We start from the raw sequence: 25,143 nt of genomic DNA, 5'->3' as shown, positions 1-25,143 counted from the left end.
GTCTTATTGGGATTAGTCCGGTTTCCTCACTATGTTTTCCTTCACCGAAAAGCGACTGGTAAATATCAAATGATATTTCGTACATAAGTTCCGAAAAACTCATTGGTACGAGCCGGGGTTTGAACCCGCGACCTCCTGATTGCATGTCGCACGCTCTTACCGCTAGGCAAAATACCTAAATTAGTAAAAAGGAATAGACTGTTTATGGAACTGAATATGCATGGCATGTTCCATAATATGAATTTAAATATTACGAATACCAAACAACACAACGCAAGTATTATCTATTTTTATATTTTCTCAACTCTCCTACACATTTAAACAACCTAAGAAGTATAGGAATTAAGACCATAATCGCTTGTAAACAAGTTTGCCCTTTAGTCCTTCCGCTTCTGAAGCACATAATTAAGCATTGTGTACACTCGGGAATGGAACCTGAGCGTGATTCCGATGTCTTTAATCATACTTTCACATGACCTACTTCAACGTATGGGCAGTGGACGAATGTTGTTATGAATATTGTCCCCGTACCAGGCTGGTTCTATTTTGGGCTTGTGCATTTTTTATTCCGTGTTTTTAAGCGTACGAACTTAGCGTAGGTACGAGGGTTGCACTGAAAATGTCGGGAATAGAGAAAACTGTCGCATCTAGACAGTCAATCTTTATTTTAATGCATACTTAAACTCAAACTGACCACGCATATAAATTTTCTTTTGAAAGTAATCATTCTGTAATGCACACGGCTCATAATCCCAAAGTCCTTTTTGTATGGCGATTTTGGGGCCTTAGTGGTTTTGTATGAAATTCGTGGAGTAGCCAACGGAATTGAAGTTTTTTTTACATATATATGTATATAAAAGATTTTTTTACTGTTGTCATATGAATATTTAGGAATGTCGAAATCTGCCGATATGCAACTTTTTTGGCAGTCTTTTTAATTAACAGCACAAATGCGATTTTAATTTTTGACGTCGCTTTGGAATGACATGCTTCTTTAAGATCACCCATGGGATAAAATGAAAGTGACTTTCATATTTAATTTTAACTGCAAACGAACGTACGATGAAATCTAGTTCATAAAAAAATAACAGAAGCCCTTTGTAACTTTTATTTGTTCGATGAGGGCATATTGAAAACCGTTAAAAAATATGATTCGAAAAATCACTTGGTCAAAAATTCAAATAATGTTCGACATACAATTTTCAAATTGCCAGTAATTCTTAAATACAAATGACAACCAAATGGAATATACCTTAAAAGTTTTATAAAGAGTTACATTTTTATAAATTATATGCCTCTTTCTATTATGTTATTTCTAAGTGTCCCATTCCCGAATATTTCAGTGCGACCCTCGTACGAATAAGTAGGTAGGCCTATTTTTATTTTGTTGTTGGTTTCATTTTCGTCATTACTACTCCTTAAAACAAAGTCCTGTCTGTGTGTTTGTATGTTTGTTCGCGATAAACTCTAAAACTTCTGAACAGATTTTCATGCGGTTTTCACCTATCAATAGAGTGATTCTTGAGGAAGGTTTAGGTGTATAATTTGTTAAGGTTTAAACGTGCGAAGCCGGGGCGGGTCGCTAGTGTTCCAATAAAATTTGATTAGATAGGTAGGTACTTGGATATATTCCCTAAAAGAGTTTTCACATTGTCCGATCCTATATCAAGTGTACCTACGATCCTACATCTAAGCTTCAATCAATAATAATATATAGATAGGTACTAATAATATATAGGTACTTAGATTTATCGGCAAGTGCGATATTTGATCGCCTCTTTGCCGCCATAATACGGGAACAGGATCAATACAATTGAATTATTAACTCCTGTCGCGACGGCGGTGCCACAAGAATATTAGCCTTCATTTGTTTATGTACAGACATCGTAAATTTTATAGCATTTTTGGTGCAGCGCGGAGTGGTGTTAACGGAATTGGTGAGTATAGATACTGAAACCTTAATTTGCTAACTGAAATGGTAAATTAAGGTTAATATTAACGTAATTAACGCTAATTAATAATTAGGGTTGAAATTGTTTATACCAATTCCGTTAACACCACTCCGCTGCACCGTAAATGCTATAAAATTTATGATGTCTGCTGTATGTGATGTCGATGAAATTTTGTAACATACTAATTTAGCTTTCGTGGCTACGACGACAATCGTACCTACATCGGAATACAAATGCTACGAAAAGTCACGTCACTATTTCCGCATATTATCTTGAAATTTACAGGTATCCGGTCGTAGAAAAGTAGCTTGAAATAAGGTAAGCTGGTGGTAATCGAGTTCTATATACGCTCCAGCGCTTATTGCTAGTCTATAATAATATTAAGAACTTTGTAATGGTTAAACATATGTACTCATACCTGGATGGGAATGAATGGAATACAATGTTATGGTAGTTGGAAGTCCCACAGAAAATGAAAACGCGGTCGTAAAGCCAAGCCAGATAGGTACTTATCTCCTAATCATGGCTTAAAATCTAACCACGTGGGTTTAACCTTTTCGACGCCGTGTCAAACAAAAGCTGTCACCCATATGCCACGTCACCGAAGGGACAAAACTGAAATTGAACTTTATGCATATGCACGTAGGTCTATGTTGCTTTGTGATCTGTGACGGATTAATCCGTCGTTGGCGTCGGAGAGGTTAGTAAGATATGTCTAAGAAAAAAGCGTGCCCTAGCTATATGTAGTTTAAATAGCATCTGAAAGAAACGGCGGTGTACTGTGGCCACTGTATTGGAGTTGTTGTAAGGGCCATCTACATCAGCTGTCAGCGTCAATGAATCTTTGTCATAAAGATAAATGAATGAATATGATGGTCTACATAATAATTAGCTGGCTGGCTGGCTGATAGCTATCCAATTTGAACTAGGGATGTGTCGTACTTTATATATACAGGGTGGCTCCAAAATAACTGCATTCCCGTTGCCAGGGAGATTTTGGGATTATACTGTGCAACTTTTAGGAACCTGCTACGGGCCCAAACCCCGAAATCGCGAAAAAAAATTTAGCTGTTTCATACCTTTTAACTGGTCCATTTTCTTTGGGAGGGTAAACATTTTTTTCGTGATTTCAAGGGTTGGTTCCATTAGTCTAAACCTCCCTGGCAACGTGAATGCACTTATTTTTTAGCTACCGTGTATAATCAATGAATCTTGGTAAATGAATGTATATGATGGTCCTTCGAACCGGAGTCATTGTTTTATTCCGTTTGAATCAAGCTTCGATACTTTCCCACGAGGTAATTACCTTACAACAGTTACCAACTATGTAACTGCCGTAAAAACCAGAACTAGGTAATATTCGTATACGAAACAGACTAAATTTGTTACGCTCTGGTGAATGGGCTATCTTTCTTAATTCATCAAGGAAAACTACGAAGTTTAGCATATTAAAATTTTAATAATGTAATCACTGACTGAGCGAAGGTCTCAATTTCAGCTTGACCAAAATATATTTCGTATGAACGGATGTTCTTGTCTGGAGGTCGCATTTCTCAGATTGTCCTGAAATTTTGTGAGAAGGTTCGATAGTTATGTCGATTGAGTTTTTGGAAATTTATCAAAATGACCGAGCCATGTGGGTTTACGAGCTCTGCAGCTTACAGAGTCACTATGATTGTAATATAGGTTTTAGTTTAGTTCAAGGTGACAGTAAATTAACTGTAATAAGTAAAACAAGAAGAATTAGAACTGAGGTATTCCTTTATTTCAAAAGGAGGTGATTTACTATTACGGATATACTTATTCAATAGTATTTATATTTTTACATGGAAATTTTCATCACATTAATCATTATTAATCCTAGGCCATTTATCAGTATTCAATTCAGTATCAACAATGAGTAATATGTCATTTCGAAAAAATACAACCATTCTGTATAATCTATTTTTAATTCTCATTGACACATGCCGACGAGGTCGGAAACGATTTAAAAAAATCTTATAAATAATATACAAAATAATACAAACATTAGTTCGTTTCTTGAAACCAAATGAGATTTAACATTATCGTAACATTATCTGCGGGTATTCGTGTACATTATTTTACATCGTGATCGTACAGAAAAATAAATACACATATGTGACTACACAACCGGTGATTGCTTATTGGTGCTCAGCACTTCTCGTCTAGCAGGGGGTCCAGGCCGAAGCCCAGGTCCAGGGCGGGGGCACGCTTCCCGTGCTTCAGCGGCGGGGCACGCTTGTGCCCCTGCGTCCCGCTGTGCCCCACGTGCCCGTTCACTTGTCTAACGTCCCCCCCGAAAAGCTCACTAAGAGTCTGCTGCACTTTCCCACCCCCACTACACGTCACTATCAGCTTTCGCAGTTCAGGCTTATTAGTTTTACTAGCATTATTCATATGTACAGTTTTAGATAACGACAGAGCGTTCTGATTGTAATAATAATTGTTCGTCGCGCCGGTTTTACACTGAGAACGAGAGAGCGAAGACTTTATGTTACTCCGGACCGTCGCGAATTTCTTGCCTAAGGTGATGGCGCCGCCAGCGTGGGACGCGTTGAACGTGCATAGCGCCAGCGGCCGCGGACACGTTGAGTACCAACACACGTCTCCCGGCACCAGGGGGGGCGGGCCCTCGTCTGATCTCTCTGGACGTTCCACCTTTTCTATCTTAGGTACTACGGGCAGCACCGGCGACGCCGCGGGCACCTCGAGCGGGACCTCCGCGTCATCGGGTAGCAAGAACGGCTCGGTCGGCAGCGGCAGGGCTTGGCTCAGCAGCGGCGCGATAGCAGACGTGTCCGGCAAGACGCCGTGCGATTCTTCCAAGCTGACGAGACTCGCGTAGATGTCGTTGACTTGCTGCTCAGGGGTGAGGCCGTTGAATGCGCTGAGATCTAACGAAGCGTTGACGAGTAAAGGGGTGAGGAGGGGTGCGGGCGGCGCGGGCGCGGCCGCCGCTGCTGCCGCTGCCGCCGCCGCCGCAGCAGCAGCCGCCGCCGCCGCCGCGTTCGCCTGCTGCCCCGCATCTCTCGCTGCTCGATGCTCAGCCAATAACGTATCAAATGGTTTAATTCTCCCTTCAACTGTCCGCCGTAGGGACAGAGCGTGCGCTTTACAAGTTAGAGACCGCGTGCACGGCTTAGGGTTGTCAGCGGTGACAACTCCACAGTGCTTGTTAGGGTCATACTCTCGGAGATTAAACTTCGACTTCGCCTTCGGCCGCGCTTTGCTCGTCGGCGTGGCCGGCGCCGGTTTTAAAGCTTGAGCGTTGAGCACGCCCGTGTCTATCACGGACGCCAGCATGGGTGAGGTGTTTGGTGCAAATTGTAAACTAGATAAGTCTGTGTCAGTCATGGTGTGGTAGGCTAGGGACCCGTCCACGGGCGCGAACAGGTCGGTTTGTACCGTATCGGTGGTTTGGGGAAAGTTGAGATCTTGCATCTTCCCTATATCTCTAATTATATTCTTCCAGTCTGCTGCATTTGTGATGTCGTCCGCACTCTGTATGCCTTCAGAGTTCATAATATCAACTATATCATCGGTGATGTTCTCACCGAGAGGCAGGTCCTCTGTATCTTGTATACTAACCACCGGCAACTCCCCCGTCTCCACACATACTTGGACCTCTCCGCTGACTGCCGATGAAGTCCCTGGCTCTTCTAAGTATTGCAAATCAGGCTGTGGTATCACTATCCTTGAAAGAGGAGCTGTAGCTGTATATAGAGGAGATGTCTCCATGGGGACAGGCAGGATGTCTACAGGGGGAGGGGGTGGAGGCAGCTCTTTTTTATGTCGACTCCGACTGTGACCACTTTTGAGCTTGACTGTGGGCGCGGGTGGTGGAGGTGGGAGTATGGGTTCGGAGCCCGTGTGGGACTCGAGTAAGTGTCTGTAAGCCGCACTGCACTTCACTACCACTCCGCACATGTGGCAGATGGCTGCGTTGAGATTGTCCATTTGCGGGAAGAGGCCATGGAGGCTCATGGAGTCGTGGCGCAGGCGGTGCAGGCCGGCGCGGCGGTAGCGCGGCGCGCCCGGCTTGTAGGGGTGCTGCGGCCGCGCGGGCGCCGCCTTGCCGTCCGCCGCGGGCTCGTCGCGCCGCGGCGACGAGTGCCCGATTTCGCTGACCCAGAGGTCCCATGGCTTCTCGTTGCACTTCACAGGACTCACGATCTTCGCCGCGAACGGGAAGTCGCCGGACATGATGCGCTTGCTAGCTGCCGTCGAACGGACGCGTGACCTCACGGGAGACCAGCCATGGCTCGGCCGAGGCTCTTAGGTTATTATCCCATTTCTGTTCTTGGGTCGCGGCGATCCACCATGCGATCGAAGTCACATCTTACCACGGCCGTTTACCTCATTATTTACACTCGTTTAACTGAAACGTGTTATGATTGTTTTAGCTTTAATATTTACAGGGACAGATGATCTTTCTCACTGACAGCTGATTATGCAGATTGTAAGTTTTTCTCGAGGACGGAACGCTTCCATCTGTACACGATTATTTATTTTATGCTATCCAGGTTCCGATTGTTAAAATCTTGAGGTCTTTTGTCGTCATTTATGTGATATTAAACTCACTACACGCAAATAAAATGTCCAAAATTTCTGTTTGGTTGTAATTTACTATAGAAAGCATCAACACTTTTTTTAAAAGTATATGTGAAGACCGAGACTCTATGGTCATTCATTCATTTCATTGTAGTGACGTGACACGTTAAACCAAAACCGGTTTCAAATCCACGTTGCAGATTGTCATCAAAATCAAACATGCACTAGTTTATAGCTTTGAAAACGTCTCTGTAATTATGTTTGAGATATAATTTAAAACGCGCTAAATTTAAGAGCAATGGTCTCAAACCTAATTGTTGACAATTTTTTGACGTGTTTTTGACAAATTGTGTAACTTCAAACGAAAAGCTCAAATCAGATGTCAGTACCACAAACAAATTTTATTTAAAAAAATCAGTATGTTGTAGTGAAAATCCTATTCGCGTGACTATGCCGGGCTCGATTTGCTGCCGTAAAGAGTCGCTTAACCACGCTCATGTTTCTAAAGAGTATGTTTAAGTCGATTCTTATTGGGCTCCCCGTCGGCCTAACCCTGCTGGACACCGTAGGGTATGTGGCCCGGGTCGAGGGTATATCTATGCAGCCAGCGCTCAATCCAGAAGCGAAAAACATGGACTACGTGTTTTTATCGCGATGGGCGATCAGAGACTTCAGTGTGAAGCGAGGTGACGTTGTATCGCTGGTGTCGCCGAAAGATCCTAACCAGAAGATTATCAAGCGTGTGGTAGCGCTCCAGGGTGACGTGGTGAACACGCTGGGCTACAAAAGCCAGTACGTGAAGGTTCCCGAAGGCCACTGCTGGGTGGAAGGCGATCACACGGGCCACACGCTTGACAGCAACACTTTCGGTCCAGTGTCACTAGGTCTGTTAAACGCGAAGGCTGTAGCCATAGTGTGGCCTCCCGATCGATGGCAGCAACTCGAAGCTAAATTGCCGGCACATAGAAGACCGATCAGCATGCCTGTGTAGTCAATGTTATGTTTAGGACCACAAGAGTTACATCAATGTTTACAACTGCCGAATGTTTTATTACATCTTGATGTTTCTAGTGGTTCTATAGTGGAAATTTTAGCCTGTATAAAATAGGTGATAATGATTGTGAAATCTACCTTCAGTTACTTAAATTAGGGGAAGTTTGTTGCTGTATTATAGACATAAGCTCCAAGCCTTTAGTTGTAATGATTTACTTGTCTGCATTTGCTAAATGTTTTTGTTTATGGGCCATTCTATTTAAAGTTGTACACTACACTTTAATTTTTTTTTAGAAATTTTTATGTTATTTCTACTCAAGCTCTTATAAAGGTATAATAAAGGGTTCCTAAGATTTTTTTTCCATTCTGTTACCATTTTTTATAGACTTTATATGTTGGTAATGATTTTTTTTAATGGATGGAACAAAACATTTATGGAAAGTAGAAATAACATAAAAAATCCTGAACCTAAAAAAAAGCCCCGATGCATTACCCCCTTATTCATAAATGTTTACTAAAGTTGACAAGCCGATAATAATCGTTTGTCCCTTTCCGACGTATTGGTATGATGGAAAGTGACAAACGATTATTATCGGCTTGTCAACTTTAGTAAATGTTTATGAATAAGGGGGTTGGTGTTTAGCCAATATAGCCAAGTAACCATCCTAGAAGTAATGCCAAATTAACTGATCTTGATTTTAGATCTCTTAATAACTAGTCTATTTGTTTCTGTTTTGCTTCCTATTAACTATGATAGCATTATTACAGATGTGCATAATTATTTCCCTTATTATTTTCACGGAAACATACGAACATGTCTCACTATTTAGAAGTAGCACGACAAATACGAATGTTTCCAAGAAACTATTAAGGAAAACAGTTATGCACTACATCTTTACCTTTTACATAATATTGTTATTGGTTGAAACCAGTGGCGGATTTGCAGTCTTTGCCGCCCTAGGCCCCAGGCCCTGTAGCCGCCCCTTTCAAGGCACCCATAATATGTACTACATTTTGAGTTATTTTTTTTACCATCAGCAAATTTTTTGTCACAATTTGCCGCCCCTAAATATCTTGCCGCCCTAGGCCTGGGCCTACTGTGCCTTAGGGCAAATCCGCCATTGGTTGAAACCTCAATGTCAAACTAGTGTTTCTGTAAACAGGTTTGAAAAGGTGACCTAGCTCAATTGTTTCTGTTGTTAAACTGAAGGGACTGTATTCTGTAATCAAATTAACTTATTTAAATTTCATTGCAACTAAGTACAGACAGCGACACTCTTTAACTGTCCATCAATGGACCTTATGCCTATTGTAATAAGGTTTACAAACTATCAGTTAACAGTGTGGGTGATGGTACTGCCTTTAACACATTCACTGCCCCCAACGCACATGTGCGTTCACCGTCATACAAATTTGTTCCTAGGCCACACCACCTGTCAGTGAATGTACGAAAATAGCTTCTGATAAGAGGCTATAATAAAAAATAGTATAATTAACTGTAATGCGATAAATCAATGAAATTAAAGGTACAAGAAAGGAGGTTTCAAGAAAGTTAACTGTATAGTAATTATAATGGTTGAATAAAAAAAATAGAACTACCTGTTTTGGTTTATTTTAATAAACAATTACCAAACATAGACCTATCCTATGTTATCTATATAAGGGTACCTAAAATCTATATGTACTTATAACTTATACTGTCAAAGCTAAATATATTTAGCATACTGGAAAGGAAACATTTACATATCTTTGCTCAAGTTTAAAACAATTGACTGCTCCAATGATGGAAACTTGTCACTTATGCATTTTTTTAAAACAAACTTAACAACTGGTTAAACCATTCTCTTCTAAAACTTTTACAACATGCTCATATGATGTTCCCCTTCTTATAATACTATAACATCCACTTTTAGACAGGTCTACCACAGTGGAACCAGTCCTGTTTTGGTCTAAGCCCTGACTTAGCACACCTCCATCAAAAACTGCCCCCAAATGACAGTACAAGTGTTCAAACTCCTTTACAGACAGTGTAGAGGGCTCATTACTAAAGTTAGCACTAGTCAGTGCTATAGGCATATCAAACTTCTCGGTAACTTTATTGATGAAAGTGTGATCAGGTATCCTAATACCAATTTTTGTTGTTTTCGGGTTGAGAAATGGATTATTTAACTCTTTAGTCTTTTCTAACACTACTGTTACAGGGCCGGGTAGTAAACTGTTCAGTAAATCATTGCTTAGATGGTCTGCATTGCCCCATTTACGTACATTATCAATGTATGTCACACAGATAGCTACTGGTTTGGCGGAATCTCTGCCTTTAATAGAATAGAGCTTCTTTATAGCTTCAGGACAATTAGCGCTGCAAGCTAAACCGTATATGGTGTCTGTAGGAACAGCTATTACTTGACCTGTGGCAAGGTACTCTGCAGCTTTTGAGCTGGAGGTTTCTAGTGAGATGGGAAGGACAGGAGCCATTTTTTCAATCTTCATTTTTGGTGAAGCACTTCTACTTATTAACAAACTACTAAATATATTAAGTCTTTTCATTAAATTCATGCTCAAACTTCGTCACTAAATCACACAATTGTTTTTTTATCTAATCACGCCAGTTGTGAGCACACTTGTGGTTACAGCAACGGTAGAATGTGGTCATAGGTTCATCGGCAGATCGGGTCTGAAGTTGCATGAAGTATGCCTTTCCGTGGCTGCACTTTGGACACACAGCATCTGTTGAATCTACATTCTCCCAGGCAGCGGCGCCGCCCATAATATAATCCAGCTCCTGAAACGTGATTATATTTTTTTTACTCAATGGCAACATTACATTTTTTTTTTATATAAAAAAAGATTCTTTTTAAATAAAGCCATATTTCGGTAACTTTTAGTATCAATTGAGCCACAAAGTAAACTCATCAATCAACATTTACATTCAGTGAGTAGATTGCATCACTCATAGTATTCAGTAATTTAATGTATCTACCTTGAGTTTAGGGAACGTTCGTGACGACACCTTCTTCCTGACGCTATAGACGTACGGACACGAGTTGCATCCGTACCTGAGACCCGTCTCCGGTGCCTCCTCCACCATAAGAATGTTAGCACACGTCGGGCAGAATAACATTATCAGTTTTCACCATGCTTCTAACACATAAGATAAAGCAAAAAGAGCGCTTTCTCTGAAGTTATTAGGTTGAGTTAACTTTATTACGATCGATTGGTAATCTATTTTATCATTTTTATCAAAGGAACGTTTGTTATCAATATTTTTAGGTTAGTTCAATTCACTGACACGCATGAAAATGACAAGTAAGCTAGTGTTGCTGATAATTTTAATGTTGTACCAATAATTTACGTACCAAGATTTTGTATAAAATTTAAAATGGTTTCCAAGCTTATTGAATAAGATACATCTATTATAGACTTTTTTATAGATATTGTTTTGATTCCTTAATTCCTTCAAAGTATACAGAGAACCATATTAGTGATTTCTCATCACGTGTATGTCACGCTTTAACAATCTGATTGGTGGAAATCTGGCAACACCATACTTTTGTGTCATGTCGGCTGACGGACGGTCGTGTCGGTCGTGTGCCGTTGATTTTTCTCTTGGGTGTGTTTATGACGTGATTTAATTGTTATTAGCATATAACTGGACTTGTCATTAACAGTAAACAGTGGCGATAAGCAAAGTGTTAATATGTTGCGGTATTTAGTGGATACATTTTGGGATGAAGATGTGTGGTTGCCTCCAAATACTACCTGGGAGGATTTGGCCCCAGGGCCTGATAAACCTGTGGTTTATAACGACCACAGGCACCTTCTGTACCCGCTGCCCTTAGCAGTGGTGCTAATAGTCCTTCGGCACATACTAGAGAAGTGAGTACTCCTAATAATTATGCATACTTTGGTACTGTAGATAGGCGCAAAAGCTAGTTAATCAGATTTCTAATAGGACAGGTATTGATAACGTTGCTACCGGCAATGATAACATGAAAAAACGTAACCGGTATCTGGTATCTCGATTAACTTCTGATAATATTTCAACGGGATCAAGTATATGTAAAGATACTTTTTAAACTTAGTAATTTTTATTAATTATTTTACTTAGATAAATTATTAACTAGCTATATGTTCATTATTTTCAACAGCATAATTTAAAATGCCTACTGTTAATTTAAACGTCACTGATATTTGCTACTCGGTCTAAGGAAAACTTAATTTTTGTGGTAACATTGTTATTAAAACTAAATTTTTCCTTTTGTTATTATGTAAAGGAAATTATTAAAAAAATTTTTTTTTCGTTTTAGGTACTGGTTTGCGCCATTTGGAAAGTCGTTAGGCATAAAGAACACAAGACCAAAGAAAGCACCCAGTAACCCTAAACTAGAGTTGGCCTACCAGACATCACCTAAAATTAAACATAAGCAGGTAAGACATGATGTAGTTTTCACACACACAACTCATTCACACACAGTCACACTTATAGCCTTTTGGAAGTAACAGAGCTGCAGAACAGATGTGCAAGTTGTGGAAAGTTTCCAAAAAGGTTGGAAGAATTCTCAGAAACTCAAGGGAAAATGTCACAGGAAATAGCCTTCTAAGACCTAGAGTCATTTTCGCAGTTTTGACTTTGGAACCTTCTTTTTTTCCATTATAGTTCAAAATTCGATTAAAATTTGTTCTTTTAAAGGAACTGAGGACTTAGGAGGATAGAGGAAATTTTCATTCTGAAAAATGGAAGATTTTAATCCCCAGACAAAAATAAGTAGTTTCTGAAATCTTTCCATGCAAAAATTTCACAATTTTGAAAACTTTACGACTTCTACCAATTACTAATTACTGCTAATTAGTATTCAATGTTGCATGAGTGTTTTAGTCTTACTGAACACATCCAGCTGAAGTGACCACCTTTTCTCGATAAAATACAAAAAATGTGACTAAGCCTTGTTGCATAGGTATTACAATAATAGAAAAAGAGTGGAAAAAAGATATAGGTATGTAGGTATATAACTTATACCCATAGCCAAGAAAAGAGTTAATAAACCTAATAGATTATGTGGATTAGTAGCCAGTTTTTGTAGCTTACTGTACCTCAATAAATTAAGTACATAACTTTTTATACAGATACATTATTAAAGTAAAAAACTATTTTTAAAGTTAACTGATACCTCAGTCATTGTTATCTCTATTTACTAAATACTAATTAATTAAGTTTAAAAGTACAGCTATCTCAGGTCACAATAAAAACACACAATCAGACTATTAAATGTATAAGTATAATTTAATTATAAACTATTTCATTTATATTTACCACTAATGGATGTGTCATACTATTATTGATGTATACAATATACTCCATTCGTTTGATATCAAAATTTATAATTTTCTAATAATCTTATCATGATTTGATTAAAGTCTATTTCAATAGAACTTGCTAACTATGTAAACAAACCGCCATATTGAAATTGTCTCTGAATGATCAATTTACTAGTGATGGGCAAGACTCCTACTTACTACTTTACTAATGTCAAACCATATCGAATAATAAAATACCAAAAGTAAAAAACAAGTAAGGCCTGATTCGAATTCAATCTGCCAAATTGAAAACCCTATTAATGGTACTGAAGCTAGCTGAATCAAGATTTGTTTTTCCATAATTTATTGAAAATTTGTTTAAAAATTGTTATTTATAAGTAAATTCATCATTTTCCATTTCTTCCCGCTCCTGTCGTTAGTTTTGTTGTATGCGGCATCATACATCCGACAGTGTTTTTTGACAGTTTCTTAGTTTGAGTCCTATCAAGAACAATGTTTATTTTGAAATATTATATTGCATATAGTTTTTGTTGTTTTAACGAACTAATTCCTTGGACACTCCACTCCATACCGTTCAATAGGTCAATACTGTGGGACTTTGTTGAATCAAGTTTTTTGGTCCGATTTCGAGGGTACTGGCTTAAGCATGCTGATTGCCTCATAAACATCGTGGATCATCTCCAAATATTATCAAAGTAATATTGGAAATCCGCATTATTAAACTAAAGCTGCGAACCGTTTCTTTTAGTGATGTTGGTGTCGATTTCTCTGTCGAAAAGTAACCAATGCCCGGTAACTGACACCACATCAACGAAATTCCTGATACGCCAGATATTTGAAGATATGTCTAGATCCTCATTGTTTCATGGATATTGCAATGAAATTACCTTTCAGTATTGGTATAATATTAGGTAACAGGTTATGTTGGAAATTGGTTATGTGCAAGTTTCTTCCATACTTATCAAGTTTTTGACAGCAATTTGGCGCCTAATTAAAAAGACGGCGGCGTTTATTTGATTTTTTTGATCATCTTAGAATTGATAAAAAAAATTTTTTTGGTATAATAATTTTGTGATTCTGATAATTATAATGTCGTAGTGTATATATAAAGTAAGCTAGAAAATATCCAAGAAAAATCACTCTGAATTTGTCAAATTTGTTTCGAATCAGGCCTTAGTTACTTATTTTTAATTTGTTTAATCACGATCAGAAGACAAATTAGTACTTAAGAATGATGTATTGATGTATTTTATAACCGCGGCGGTAGGTACAGAATGTGGGTTGGGTAGTGTGTAGCGGGTTTATATTACAAATGTTTGTCACAACACTAGCCATCATAGACAATTGTAGAATTTAAAAGAAACAAAAGCGCCATTCCATCAGGTCCTAATAACCTAACTTATGAAACCATTTTAAAATTTTAATTAAATATCCAAGATACAGCTACATATTTATGTATTTTACGGAACCGACCGTTTCAATAGTGTATATGTGTATGGTTTCAATGGTATTTGATGTGGTGGTGTAAAAATTCAAAGAGAAACAGTGATAAAACAAAATTACGTTGTTTGTTTACATAGTTAGCAAGTTCTATTGAAATAGACTTTAATTCAATATACACTCTATTGGCAAGCATTCAGTCTGGTACTCATTTTGCATGTGCTGTGAGTAATGGATGCATGTTCTTTTTAGTGTTTTCACTGAATAATTTAATCTAAATTGCAGTACCTGCATGGAAATAAATAATGGAAAAACCTACATATATTTAATGTTTATCCATGGGCCTGTATTAAGCATTTTTGTACATATATAAATATTTTTTGTGCAAATATGGATTAGTTATATCAAATCTTATAGTGAGGTATGGAAAAGGAGAGGGGAATTCTTTGCCTAACAGTGGGCCAGACTAAAAAAACTAATACAACAGGGTATTAATTCTTTATTTTGACTACTCTACACATTCTATTCTGATACACTTCTGAACTCAGTATATAAATTTATAGTACCTGGAATGCTAGTTTATATTTGTTATTTCACTAAATTTGTCTCAGACAGACTCAACTGCAACATGTATGGGAACTGCAATATCTATAATACCATGGTTGCAATAAATGAATATGAAGTACAAATTACATTTGCTGCAGTTTGCTTAATAAGTAGTTTACCCTGCTATATTAAAAACCTTCCAAGCAGTGCTATGTATGATTAATATGAGTATCAAATAGAGCATTTTTGTAGTTGCTAATGTTGCTATACTTAATATTGTTACTGCAATTTAAACATGCATCTCAAAGAGCTTAACCATCTTAAGGCTCTGTCTCACAGCCGCGTTTTGCGGGCGGCACGTGAGTGGGGCGCGCTCCTTTTACATAAAACGCTCACGCCCCTCCCGGAAAACGCGCCTCTGTGACGGAATTAACCTTTAGGGTGCATTTACAAATGTTCGGCTTCCGCATTTGATCATCGCGCCATCAATACTTCGTATAGATATAGAATTGTCTCTCTAGAGTTGTCAAGTTTATGCTCGGCGCATCGTTGCATAGAGTGACGAACTCGAAAAAGTGTGAAAATTAAAAAAAAAATCTAAGACGGTACGGAACGCACGTTTCGAACGTGCACGCTCGACAATGACGCCGGCCGCCATACATGGCCGGTTCCACACAGAACGACACCTTGCGAGGAAATTGCCGCACGAAGCAGCTCGGTTTGTGTAGATGTGCCTCGGGCGAGGCATGTCTCAACAGACCGAGCTACTTCGCGCGGCAATTTTCTCGAGAGGCAGCTCGTTCTGTGTGATCCTGTAATAATGCATGTTTTACCTTAATACATTGAAATTAGGTGAAAAGTATATATTTACGACCTCTTTACCTGGAAACACAGCGACGTTTCTGTAGAAATAGGCCTGTGCACACCGGCTTGATGCGTGTGCGTGACGTGCACGTGCGCTAAAATGTTGGAGTCGCACACGTCACGCAAGCTGTGTGCCGTCTCTCATAAAGATCTGTATACTACAACGCCGAACGCGCACGTGCACATCACATACACGCAGCCGGTGTGCACAGGCCTTTAGAGCTGCACGCAGCGCACGTCGTCAACCGGAGATGTTAAAATGAAACCATAATAAGGGCTGATTTAGACGGCGCACGAACTCGCATGCGATTTTAGTTACATTGCGGACTGTGGATTCCGTCCAATTCAACCGACCAATCAAAACAAAACCCACAATGGTATGAAACTCGCATGCGAGTTCTCGCATCGTCTAAATCGGGCTTAAGCATGCCGTAACATGAACGAATGGAGTGGTCGTCGATGGTAGTCGGTGTTAGCTAACCTATAAATGTGTGCTTTCTTTTCAGTTCTTTTTGAGCAAGGATGAGGTAAATTTAGCACAAATTTTATGCACTTTCCTTTCATAGAGGCACGTTGTTATTTACTATACAGAACTTTATTTGTAGTAGGTATCTGAGTAAACCTTTGAAACTGCACTAAATTAAAACCTAGGAAGTCGTGAGATTCCTTTTCTTCCTTCATTCCATCAGATTCCTTCGGCTCTAGCCAGACTGACTTAAAGCGGCGGCGTCCAGCGGGGCGTTGGGCGCGGCGTCCATAACAAAACTAAGCAAACATATGCGACAGGCCTCATTGAAAACTGCTGACGCTGTACGCTTCGCTGGTCGCTCGCCTCTCAGGCCATACACTTAAAAAGTCATATTTAGGTATAAATGGCACGTAGCTAACCTTAAAGTGCCAGAAGGCAAATTCAAGGTTTTCTTTCTATTTTAAATTTATTAGTCCTATATGCAGCATATTTCTCGGTTTAAATGATATTGATGTGGTTTAGTGTTGGTGTATAGTGTGTAGCTTTCAAATAGAGCTCGACGGCTAATCCTAATGTCTATTGTTAAGTAAACCCGCACGTGCTACTTACCTGCAAAAAAGGGTCTTCATTATTCTATTTGGCACCTGAGCGCGGGCTAGTCCAACGCTCAAAAAACCAGTGTCTCTCACTCTCAGATAACGCGCCTTCGTTACGCATCTCGATGACACATTTGAGACTGGTTCTGTAGCGTTCGACTCGCCGGCACTTAGTAATCGAAGTACGTATTTTTTATGCAGGTGGTGGTGGCACGTGGCACGAGCGGTTTTACTTAACAATAGACAATAGGATTAGCCGTCGAGCTCTATTTGAAAGATACACACTATACTTAGTTGTAAAATAAAATTTAGTTGTAATGAATAACATTATGCATGTACACCGCACCGTGCACCTAATAGTTTTCCTTATAGTACTTATTCATTTCATTACTTACAATGAATATCACAGTTTTCCTTGTGTTATGATACTTATGATAGATATCTTTTTTACATTAATGTACTGAAAGAATTTCTGTAGTGTAATATGTATACACGGTGTAACATGGGTAAACCGAATAATTTTAACAGCGTATTCCTGATCATATTTAGCGACAAAAATGTCCTATAAACTTTTTTGAAATTCGCCTAGTTTCAGAGATATTATTAATTAAAGAAAAAACAAGTTTTTATTGTTACATAGTGTAAAAGGCCTTTTTGATGGTGATGTTGCTGCTATGGGACGTAGTCTAAATATCCTTATTGATAGATGTCAAAAAGTGACAAGTAACACTTTGCAAAAGTAGGTTTTACGAAAAAAATAATTAAAATCAATTTTAAGTGACAAGTTTACCAATAACATTTATTTTTTATGTACAAATACATTCAAAAAATGGAAAAAACAAAAGAAAAAAAATTTTTTTGGCGTAATTGACCTAAACTCATATTCATTTTTTATTTCTTTTGACCTCAGAAATGCATGGTTAGAATTATTCGGTTTCCTCATTTTACACCGTGTATAGTAAGTATAGGAACCATCATATTAGAGTCGGAGGTGTTATGTAAAGTACATTTAGGTAGGCTTCTCTTTGAAAAATAGTCATCTTTCTAGATAGACAACTAGGGTTGCCATATAAAAAAAATGGTTAATCCTGACAAAAGTCCGGACATCACCCTAAACATTTTGACATATCCTTGACGGTCCTTTCTCCTAAAATCCTCCGGCCAACTTCAAACTTTTATCTAGCATCTAGTGATTCGTTGAGGTTTCTAAAAGAACCGGGCAAGTGCGAGTCGGACTCGCGCACGAAGGGTTCCGTACCATAATGCAAAATAAGGCAAAAAAAAACCGGTCACCCATCCAAGTACTGACCCCGTCCGACGTTGCTTAACTTCGGTCAAAAATCACGTTTGTTGTATGGGAGCGCCACTTTAATCTTTATTTTATTCTGTTTTTAGTATTTGTTGTTATAGCGGCAACAGAAATACGTCATCTGTGAAAATTTCAACTGTCTAGCTATCATGGTTCCTGAGATACAGCCTGGTGACAGACGGACGGACGGACAGCAGAGTCTTAGTAATAGGGTCCCGTTTTACCCTTTGGGTACGGAACCCTAAAAACTGACACCTTGTCCTCCCGCAATCCTGACAAAGGACCAAAAATCCTGACATGTCAGGGGAAATTAAACCATAATAACGAATATCGACGCCATACTTGGTAATACCTCTTTGTAACACTTACTCTGCGGAGACTACCTGTCATCAGGTATAAATACCTAAAACAGTTATTATATGTGATTTGATATTCCGGTTACCATATCGGCCACTCCCTTTGCCCTTCCGTTTGTACGGAAATGATAGGTTATCATAGTGTTATCTGATTAATACATATATATCGGCTTATGGTAAACTTTTGGAGCTTGTATCGAAGTTACGTACACATTGATAGCTTGTAAAAACCATTCAATTATTGGTCCAAAACATTTAAGGCAGTAGTTTCATGGATCTGTAGTTCCTGTTAAAAGGCACACACGAATCTAAAAGAGAGAATCAAATGAGAACGAATAGATTTTCATTTATTTTTAACATGAAACATCCTAGGGCCCCCCCACATCTAGCGTCATTCGAGCGTCGGCGTCTGTCGGCGTCGGGTCAGCGCTATGGAAAATAACGTCGCTGCGCAGTTGCGTCGACGTTGCGTCGAGCAGCGGCCATAGAATTGTAGACGCCGACGCTCGAAAGACGCCAGATGTGGGGGGGCCCTTAGCTACAACTTCGAGGACCTGCAAAGGGCAAAGGCCGAGTTCCGCGTAAGGCCTTTGCCACTTTAGTTCTTCGGGTTTTCGCTGTCAATCGAGGTACTAATTATTTGAAGTTAGGTACCAAATAGTAGCAAAAAGGTTTGATATTATCTAAACATAAAATATCTCAAGTGGTCCAGGGGTCCTGACGCTTACGTCAACTGACGCGCTCGCCTACAGCCCAATGCATTCCGACAAAGTTTACGATAACTCCGCGCACGACAGGCGTGGCATTCAAAGGGTTAAAGCCAGTAGTAAAACAGCCTTATAGACAGTAGGAACTTAACCTTAGGAGGGTTAACACTATGACCGTAAAAGACGTCAACTGACGCGCTCGCCTACAGCCCAATGCATTCCGACAAAGTTTACGATGACTCCGCGCACGACAGGCGTGGCTCTCAAAGGGTTAAAGCCAGTAGTAAAACAGCCTTATAGACAGTAGGAACTTAACCTTAGGAGGGTTAACACTATGACCGTAAAAGACGTCAACTGACGCGCTCGCCTACAGCCCAATGCATTCCGACAAAGTTTACGATGACTCCGCGCACGACAGGCGTGGCTCTCAAAGGGTTAAAGCCAGTATTAAAACAGCTGTATCTACTCTCGTCACGATCGACGACCTTTGACATTATCCACCCTTCTGTCGTATCGATAAATCAATGGCATTTGGCTTTATTGTTACCAATCCGGGCTCCGTAATAAGTAATGAGATTACAATGGGAACGTTAACATAACTATTAAACTGTATTTCTTTTACCAATAAGTACAGTTCTAGAAAATCAAGAATATTTTCTAGTATCAAATCTATAATTCCTACTACACAAAGTGTGACCAGACCAAGAGTTTTTGAATTTTCCGCTAAAAACGTGTGTAATATTTTGGTAGCCAAACTATACGTGGGCCATTTTTTTTTGTCGAAATTTTCTTCATGTTTCGATATAATCGAAAATCGGGTGGAAAAATAGAATTTCCTATTCTCTACATACTCTACAATATAAGCACAATTTTAACGTATGTACACCAAAATACTAGGTACACCAAACGTAATGGCTCCTCTACACGATGGGCCAGAGCCGGCCACTCCAAGGGACGCATTTATGCGTTAGAGGGAGCATGTGATATTGCTATCTCATTCTACCTGCGTCCCTTGGAGCGCCCGGCGCTGGCCCATCGTGTAGAGGAGCCATAAAGCAAAAATTGCCAATCGGCGAAAATAATTCGCGTAATTTGGCATAGTTATAGGGAAACGGGTAGTATTAAACAACTTACTAAAAGTACCGGAGGCCTACCAGCGCTTAGCAACGCCACTGTATCCAAATCTAACAAAAAACAAAGACTCTATGTAGTCTATGTACTTTGGTTAGACGTTACTGATGGCTATGACCTAATTCATGCGGGCCGGGTGTCAACAAAACATAAAGGTCAATCAGTCTAACGACATGGCATATTTAACATGGACAGCTGACTGGCGTCCACTGATTTTATACATGTTAAGACGAAACAGGAGCTGAGTTTTAAATATTTTAGGTAAATATACCGCTAACGGAAGCAGCTCCTAAAACTAGTGCGATAAGGGCAAGGCGAAAAATCCTGCGTAAAAATCTCAAATATCGAGGTTTAGTACTCTACTGTTTCCTCCTCCAAAACTTAACCAAATTTGGAAATCTAAATGATTATGAAATTATCTGTGTCCGACCGTTTTGCTTTTTTGGCTAATTGATATCAGTTTTGCATACTACGCCTCTCATTGCGGCATAGTCAATGAAGCCATTTTGGCCATTTTTGAAGGGTTCTAGCGCCTTAAAAAACAAAATTATCAAAAAAAGCAAAACGGTCTGACACAGATATTGACAATATTAATCTGTGTTGAAAAAATCATTGCTCTAGCATCAAAACAAAACCCACGGAGGAAACAGTAGAGTATGTTTGTATGGAGAAATGACCACTCCTGTTCGCTCTTTAGTAGCCTTACAGCACGTATGCATAGAGACATGATAGAGACAGATGGGCATAATAATAACCAGTAATACATGATCAATTGATCACGCACCATGTTGCGGAATTTCATTGGAACAAATTTTTAGGGTTCCGTACCCAAAGGGTAAAACGGGACCCTATTACTTCTAGACTCTAGACTTCGCTGTCCGTCCGTCTGTCCGTCTGTCTGTCACCAGGCTGTATCTCACGAACCGTGATAGCTAGACAGTTGAAATTTTCACAGATGATGTATTTCTGTTGCCGCTATAACAACAAATACTAAAAACAGAAAAAAATAAAGATTTAAATGGGGCTCCCATACAACAAACGTGATTTTTGACCAAAGTTAAGCAACGTCGGGAGTGGTCAGTACTTGGATGGGTGACCGTTTTTTTTTGCTTTTTTTTTTGTTTTTTTTTGCATTACGGTACGGAACCCTTCGTGCGCGAGTCCGACTCGCACTTGCCCGGTTTTTTATACTATGCTGATCTGTCATTAATAATGACTTCATTATACACGGTTGCCAAAAAGTGCATTCCCATTGCCAGGGAGGTTTTGGGATTATACTGAGCAACTTTTACTATGGGACTAACCCCGAAATCGCGAAAAAAAATTGGCTGTTTCATACATTTTGGCTGGCCCATTTTCTATGGGAGGTTGGGAGGGTAATTTTTTTCGGATTTCGGGGTTAGTCCCATAGTAAAAGTTGCTCATTATAATCCCAAAACCTCCCTGGCAACGGGAATGCACTTATTTTTTGGCCACACTGTTTTAGTAAATAACAACAGCGCCCTCTTGACAATGATCATATATTACTGGTTAGGCTTTAAGGGGCCCACTGATTAACAGTCCGCCGGACGGTATCGGCCTGTCAGTTAGAACAAAATTTTGACAGTTCCGAACAACTGACAGACCGATACCGTCAGGCGGACTGTTAATCAGTGGGCCCCTTTAGATAGATGTGAAGAGTGGCGGGGCGGGAGTGTGCATTGGATGATTTGGATGGGATAGAACCAAATGGCGGAAAAGAGGCTTTTGCCCAGCAGTGGGACATTCTTATAGGCAATAAACACACGTCAGTGCTTAGTAACACAATCTACTTGCAATTAACAAACTGGGTCAGGGGTTCATTTCACGTTGTTTGAAAGATATCTTCATAGGTATTTGAGGTTAGGATTAGCCCGCTTTAGATAATACGTTAAGGAGGGCAAGCGTATGGTTAAATGGTTATTGCTGTCTTTGCACAAAGCAAATAACCTTTATTAAACGATCGGAAGTTTCTAGAAAAGAAAAACAAAAATATTGGTTTCACCAGAATTTTCCGAGATTTGAACAGAGTGGCCTGAGAGGCAATTAACGAACTTTGTGCGCTCGGTCGTCTATTTGTATCTATTATCTATCCTATCTATACCCCAAATATGTATGAGTGATAGAAAAGTAGACAACGAAATTTCGATTTTCGCGGTAGGCTCTCTGCAACCGTACTAATTCAGTATGGAATATATTCAGGAGTAACAGCTCTCTGTGCCGTAAAATAATCGGAATTTCGATTATTATTTTTTTCTACCGTTCATTATAGAATGTAGTAGTAGTAGTACTTAGTAGTAAACTCTTTATTGTACAAAAAGACATATTAAAAATAACATACAATTAGCAAGAAGTACAAAGGCGAACTTATCCCTTTGAGGGATCTCTTCCAGTTAACCTTTGAGTAAATGTAAATTAATATTATAAATTGTGGCTTTCCACCAGAGAAGGAATATGCTTGATGATGAATATGCTTCATCTGCAATAAGGACTGTTGAAATTTCAGATGGAAACGTCCTTATTGCACATATGTACTTTAAAAACTAACACGGGCCTTAATCGCGTAAAACTTACGTTTATACACGGTGTAACACGAGTAAACCGAATAATTTTTACCATGCATTTCTGAGGTCAAAAGAAGTAAAAAATGTAATATGAGTTTAGGTCAAACTCGCCAAATAAAAACAAAATTGTTTTGTTTTTTCAATTTTTTGAGTGTATTTGTACATAAAAAATAAATGTTATTGGCAAACTTGTCACTTAAAATTGATTTCATCAATTTTTTTTCGTAGAGCCTACTTTTTGCAAAGTGTTACTTGTCACTTTTTGACATCTATCAATAAGGATATTTAGACTACGTCCCATAGCAGCAACATCACCATCAAAAAGGCCTTTTACACTATGTAACAATAAAAACTTGTTTTCTTTTAAATTAATAATATGTCTGAAACTAGGCGAATATCAAAAAAGTTTATAGGACATTTTTGTCTCTAAATATGATAAGGAATACGCTGTTAAAATTATTCGGTTTACTCATGTTACACCGTGTATTATGACCTGACATTACGTTCGTGGTCACAGGCAGACTAAAGAGTTATAATATTATGAGTGAAAATCGTGTTAGTTTAAGTCAATATGTCCTTATTGCACTTGAATCATAAGGACCTTTCTGTGTGGAAAGCCACAAATAACCTCAGACAGCCGTATGGACGTAGCCAATCAAAGTAGATTGCTTTGTGTGCAATAAGTCCCAGAGGTCGGATTTTATAGCGGCCTTCGTTTGTGCTCAGCTAAAACATTGTTCGTCACAATTGTCGCGAGACATATCTTCAAGGCATTTACTAGGAATCCTCTAGACCGAGTTTAGAGCAATTATTTCATGCAACCGATGATGCCAAAAATGCGGGGGTGCGCGGGACGAGGTGAGCAAAGTCCCGTGCCGTGATTGGTCGGTTCAAAGAGACGGACGTCACACAAAGACACTTTCGACTCAAACATGGAGTAAAATTACCGTATGCGTGGCAGAGGGGGTAGCGCGATTATGCTCAGTCTGGAGGATGTCTTGTCTGTGCTTCAAGGGTACGGACAGTGGTGAGACACTCACATCTACTGACGTCAGTTACATTGTGTCTGACCAAAACCGGTTTTTTTTTCCGAAACCGAAAGTTTGGTATTGCTCTAATTTCGACCGAAAACGAAGCTTCTGCCGAAACATGATTTTCATACCGAAAGCGAAACTTCGGTCGAACACTATTAGAGTTAGACCAAAATAAATCTGCAACGATTTTGATAGCATACGCAGTGCAAGTGTTATTTATTTTAAACGTTGACCTACCAACCTGTCAACGTCGATCAAAATCGTTGCAGACTTTTGTTGGTCTAACTCTGAATAAGTTTCTTACCAAACGTTTTCTTATAAAAACATGCCTTCCACCACATTGTTTTTCTCTTGGTGGATATCAGGATAAAATCATTAGTGTATCGCAGCCATAGTCTATGTTTTAGTTTTTAAGATATATTGTAAGTATAATATGTACGATGCTTAGATTTAAGGCATAGGTCAATAGTTGCCTGAAAATAAAGATTTTCATTTCATTACATAATTGTGTAGATATTTTTTGTAGTAACTCTAGCTTTTCACATGACATCAATTCAATCGTGCCTCACACGGCAGGCCTTAAAAAGATTCCGTCTGACCAGAATCAATTTGTATCACTCAACACTTATTGATCCGAACAATACGCGTGCCTACAACTACATTCCGTGACGTACGGACAGATAATTGTAAACGGTGGTGTATGGTAAATAGTTTTACTGTGATTGTGATCTTTACTGTCTGGTCGTTTGATCGTTTGGTATCGACTGCTGCTGTTTAAAAACTGAATTAAATGTCATACAGTCGACTCTCGTTAATTCAAACCCGCGATAATTCGAACCTCTCTATAATTCGAAGTTATCACGAGAAAATCTCTTTATATTTCGAAAAAAATCTATATATTTTTAAGCACTTGGTAATTCGAACAAAAAAACCGGGCAAGTGCGAGTCGGACTCGCGCACGAAGGGTTCCGTACCATAATGCAAAAAAAAAACAAAAAAGAGCAAAAAAAAAAAGCGGTCACCCATCCAAGTACTGACCACGCCCGACGTTGCTTAACTTTGGTCAAAAATCACGTTTGTTGTATGGGAGCCCCATTTAAATCTTTATTTTATTCTGTTTTTAGTATTTGTTGTTATTGCGGCAACAGTAATACATCACCTGTGAAAATTTGAACTGTCTAGCTATCACGGTTCGTGAGATACAGCCTGGTGACAGACAGACGGACAGACGGACGGACGGACGGACGGACAGCGAAGTCTTAGTAATAGGGTCCCG

The 25,143-nt window shown here is 39.2% G+C and overlaps 5 protein-coding genes across 8 annotated transcripts in view; 2 read left to right on the top strand and 3 right to left on the bottom strand.

Annotated features, from left to right (window-relative positions):
• Positions 1–3,695: 3,695 nt before the first annotated feature.
• Positions 3,696–6,644, bottom strand: LOC134674643 (uncharacterized). Its single transcript, XM_063532764.1, has one exon. The coding sequence runs from the start codon at positions 6,174–6,176 to the stop codon at positions 4,125–4,127; it is 2,052 nt and encodes a 683-aa protein (XP_063388834.1). The 5' UTR covers positions 6,177–6,644; the 3' UTR covers positions 3,696–4,124.
• Positions 6,645–6,885: 241 nt separating this feature from the next.
• LOC134674731 (mitochondrial inner membrane protease subunit 2) lies at positions 6,886–9,107 on the top strand. Its single transcript, XM_063532857.1, has one exon. The coding sequence runs from the start codon at positions 7,021–7,023 to the stop codon at positions 7,513–7,515; it is 495 nt and encodes a 164-aa protein (XP_063388927.1). The 5' UTR covers positions 6,886–7,020; the 3' UTR covers positions 7,516–9,107.
• LOC134674730 (threonylcarbamoyl-AMP synthase) lies at positions 9,099–10,073 on the bottom strand. Its single transcript, XM_063532856.1, has one exon. It carries the CDS (start codon positions 10,071–10,073, stop codon positions 9,339–9,341), a length of 735 nt encoding a protein of 244 aa, XP_063388926.1. The 3' UTR covers positions 9,099–9,338.
• Positions 10,074–10,101: 28 nt separating this feature from the next.
• On the bottom strand, positions 10,102–10,811 carry LOC134674732 (DNA-directed RNA polymerase III subunit RPC10). Its single transcript, XM_063532858.1, has 2 exons — positions 10,498–10,811; positions 10,102–10,299 (listed from the first exon to the last, which is right to left on the bottom strand). The coding sequence occupies exons 1-2, from the start codon at positions 10,636–10,638 to the stop codon at positions 10,114–10,116; spliced, it is 327 nt and encodes a 108-aa protein (XP_063388928.1). The 5' UTR covers positions 10,639–10,811; the 3' UTR covers positions 10,102–10,113.
• A 275-nt stretch (positions 10,812–11,086) lies between these two features.
• Positions 11,087–25,143, top strand: part of LOC134674474 (ceramide synthase 6-like) — a 55,316-nt gene continuing 41,259 nt past the window's right edge. For 2 of the 4 annotated variants that reach the window (XM_063532563.1, XM_063532561.1), the window contains exons 1-3: positions 11,087–11,393; positions 11,825–11,945; positions 16,190–16,210. In XM_063532563.1, the coding sequence (XP_063388633.1) occupies positions 11,215–11,393; positions 11,825–11,945; positions 16,190–16,210 (321 nt within the window). In that variant the 5' untranslated portion in view covers positions 11,087–11,214. The remainder of the gene's footprint in view (positions 11,394–11,824; positions 11,946–16,189; positions 16,211–25,143) is intronic. The other 2 variants (XM_063532564.1, XM_063532562.1) reach the window with 1 other exon arrangement.

This window comes from Cydia fagiglandana, chromosome 20 (genome assembly GCF_963556715.1).
Source record: "Cydia fagiglandana chromosome 20, ilCydFagi1.1, whole genome shotgun sequence".
Taxonomy (NCBI): Eukaryota; Metazoa; Arthropoda; class Insecta; order Lepidoptera; family Tortricidae; genus Cydia; species Cydia fagiglandana.
The sequence above is the reverse complement of the archived record's forward strand: the minus strand, read 5'-3'. Positions and strand labels throughout refer to the sequence as shown.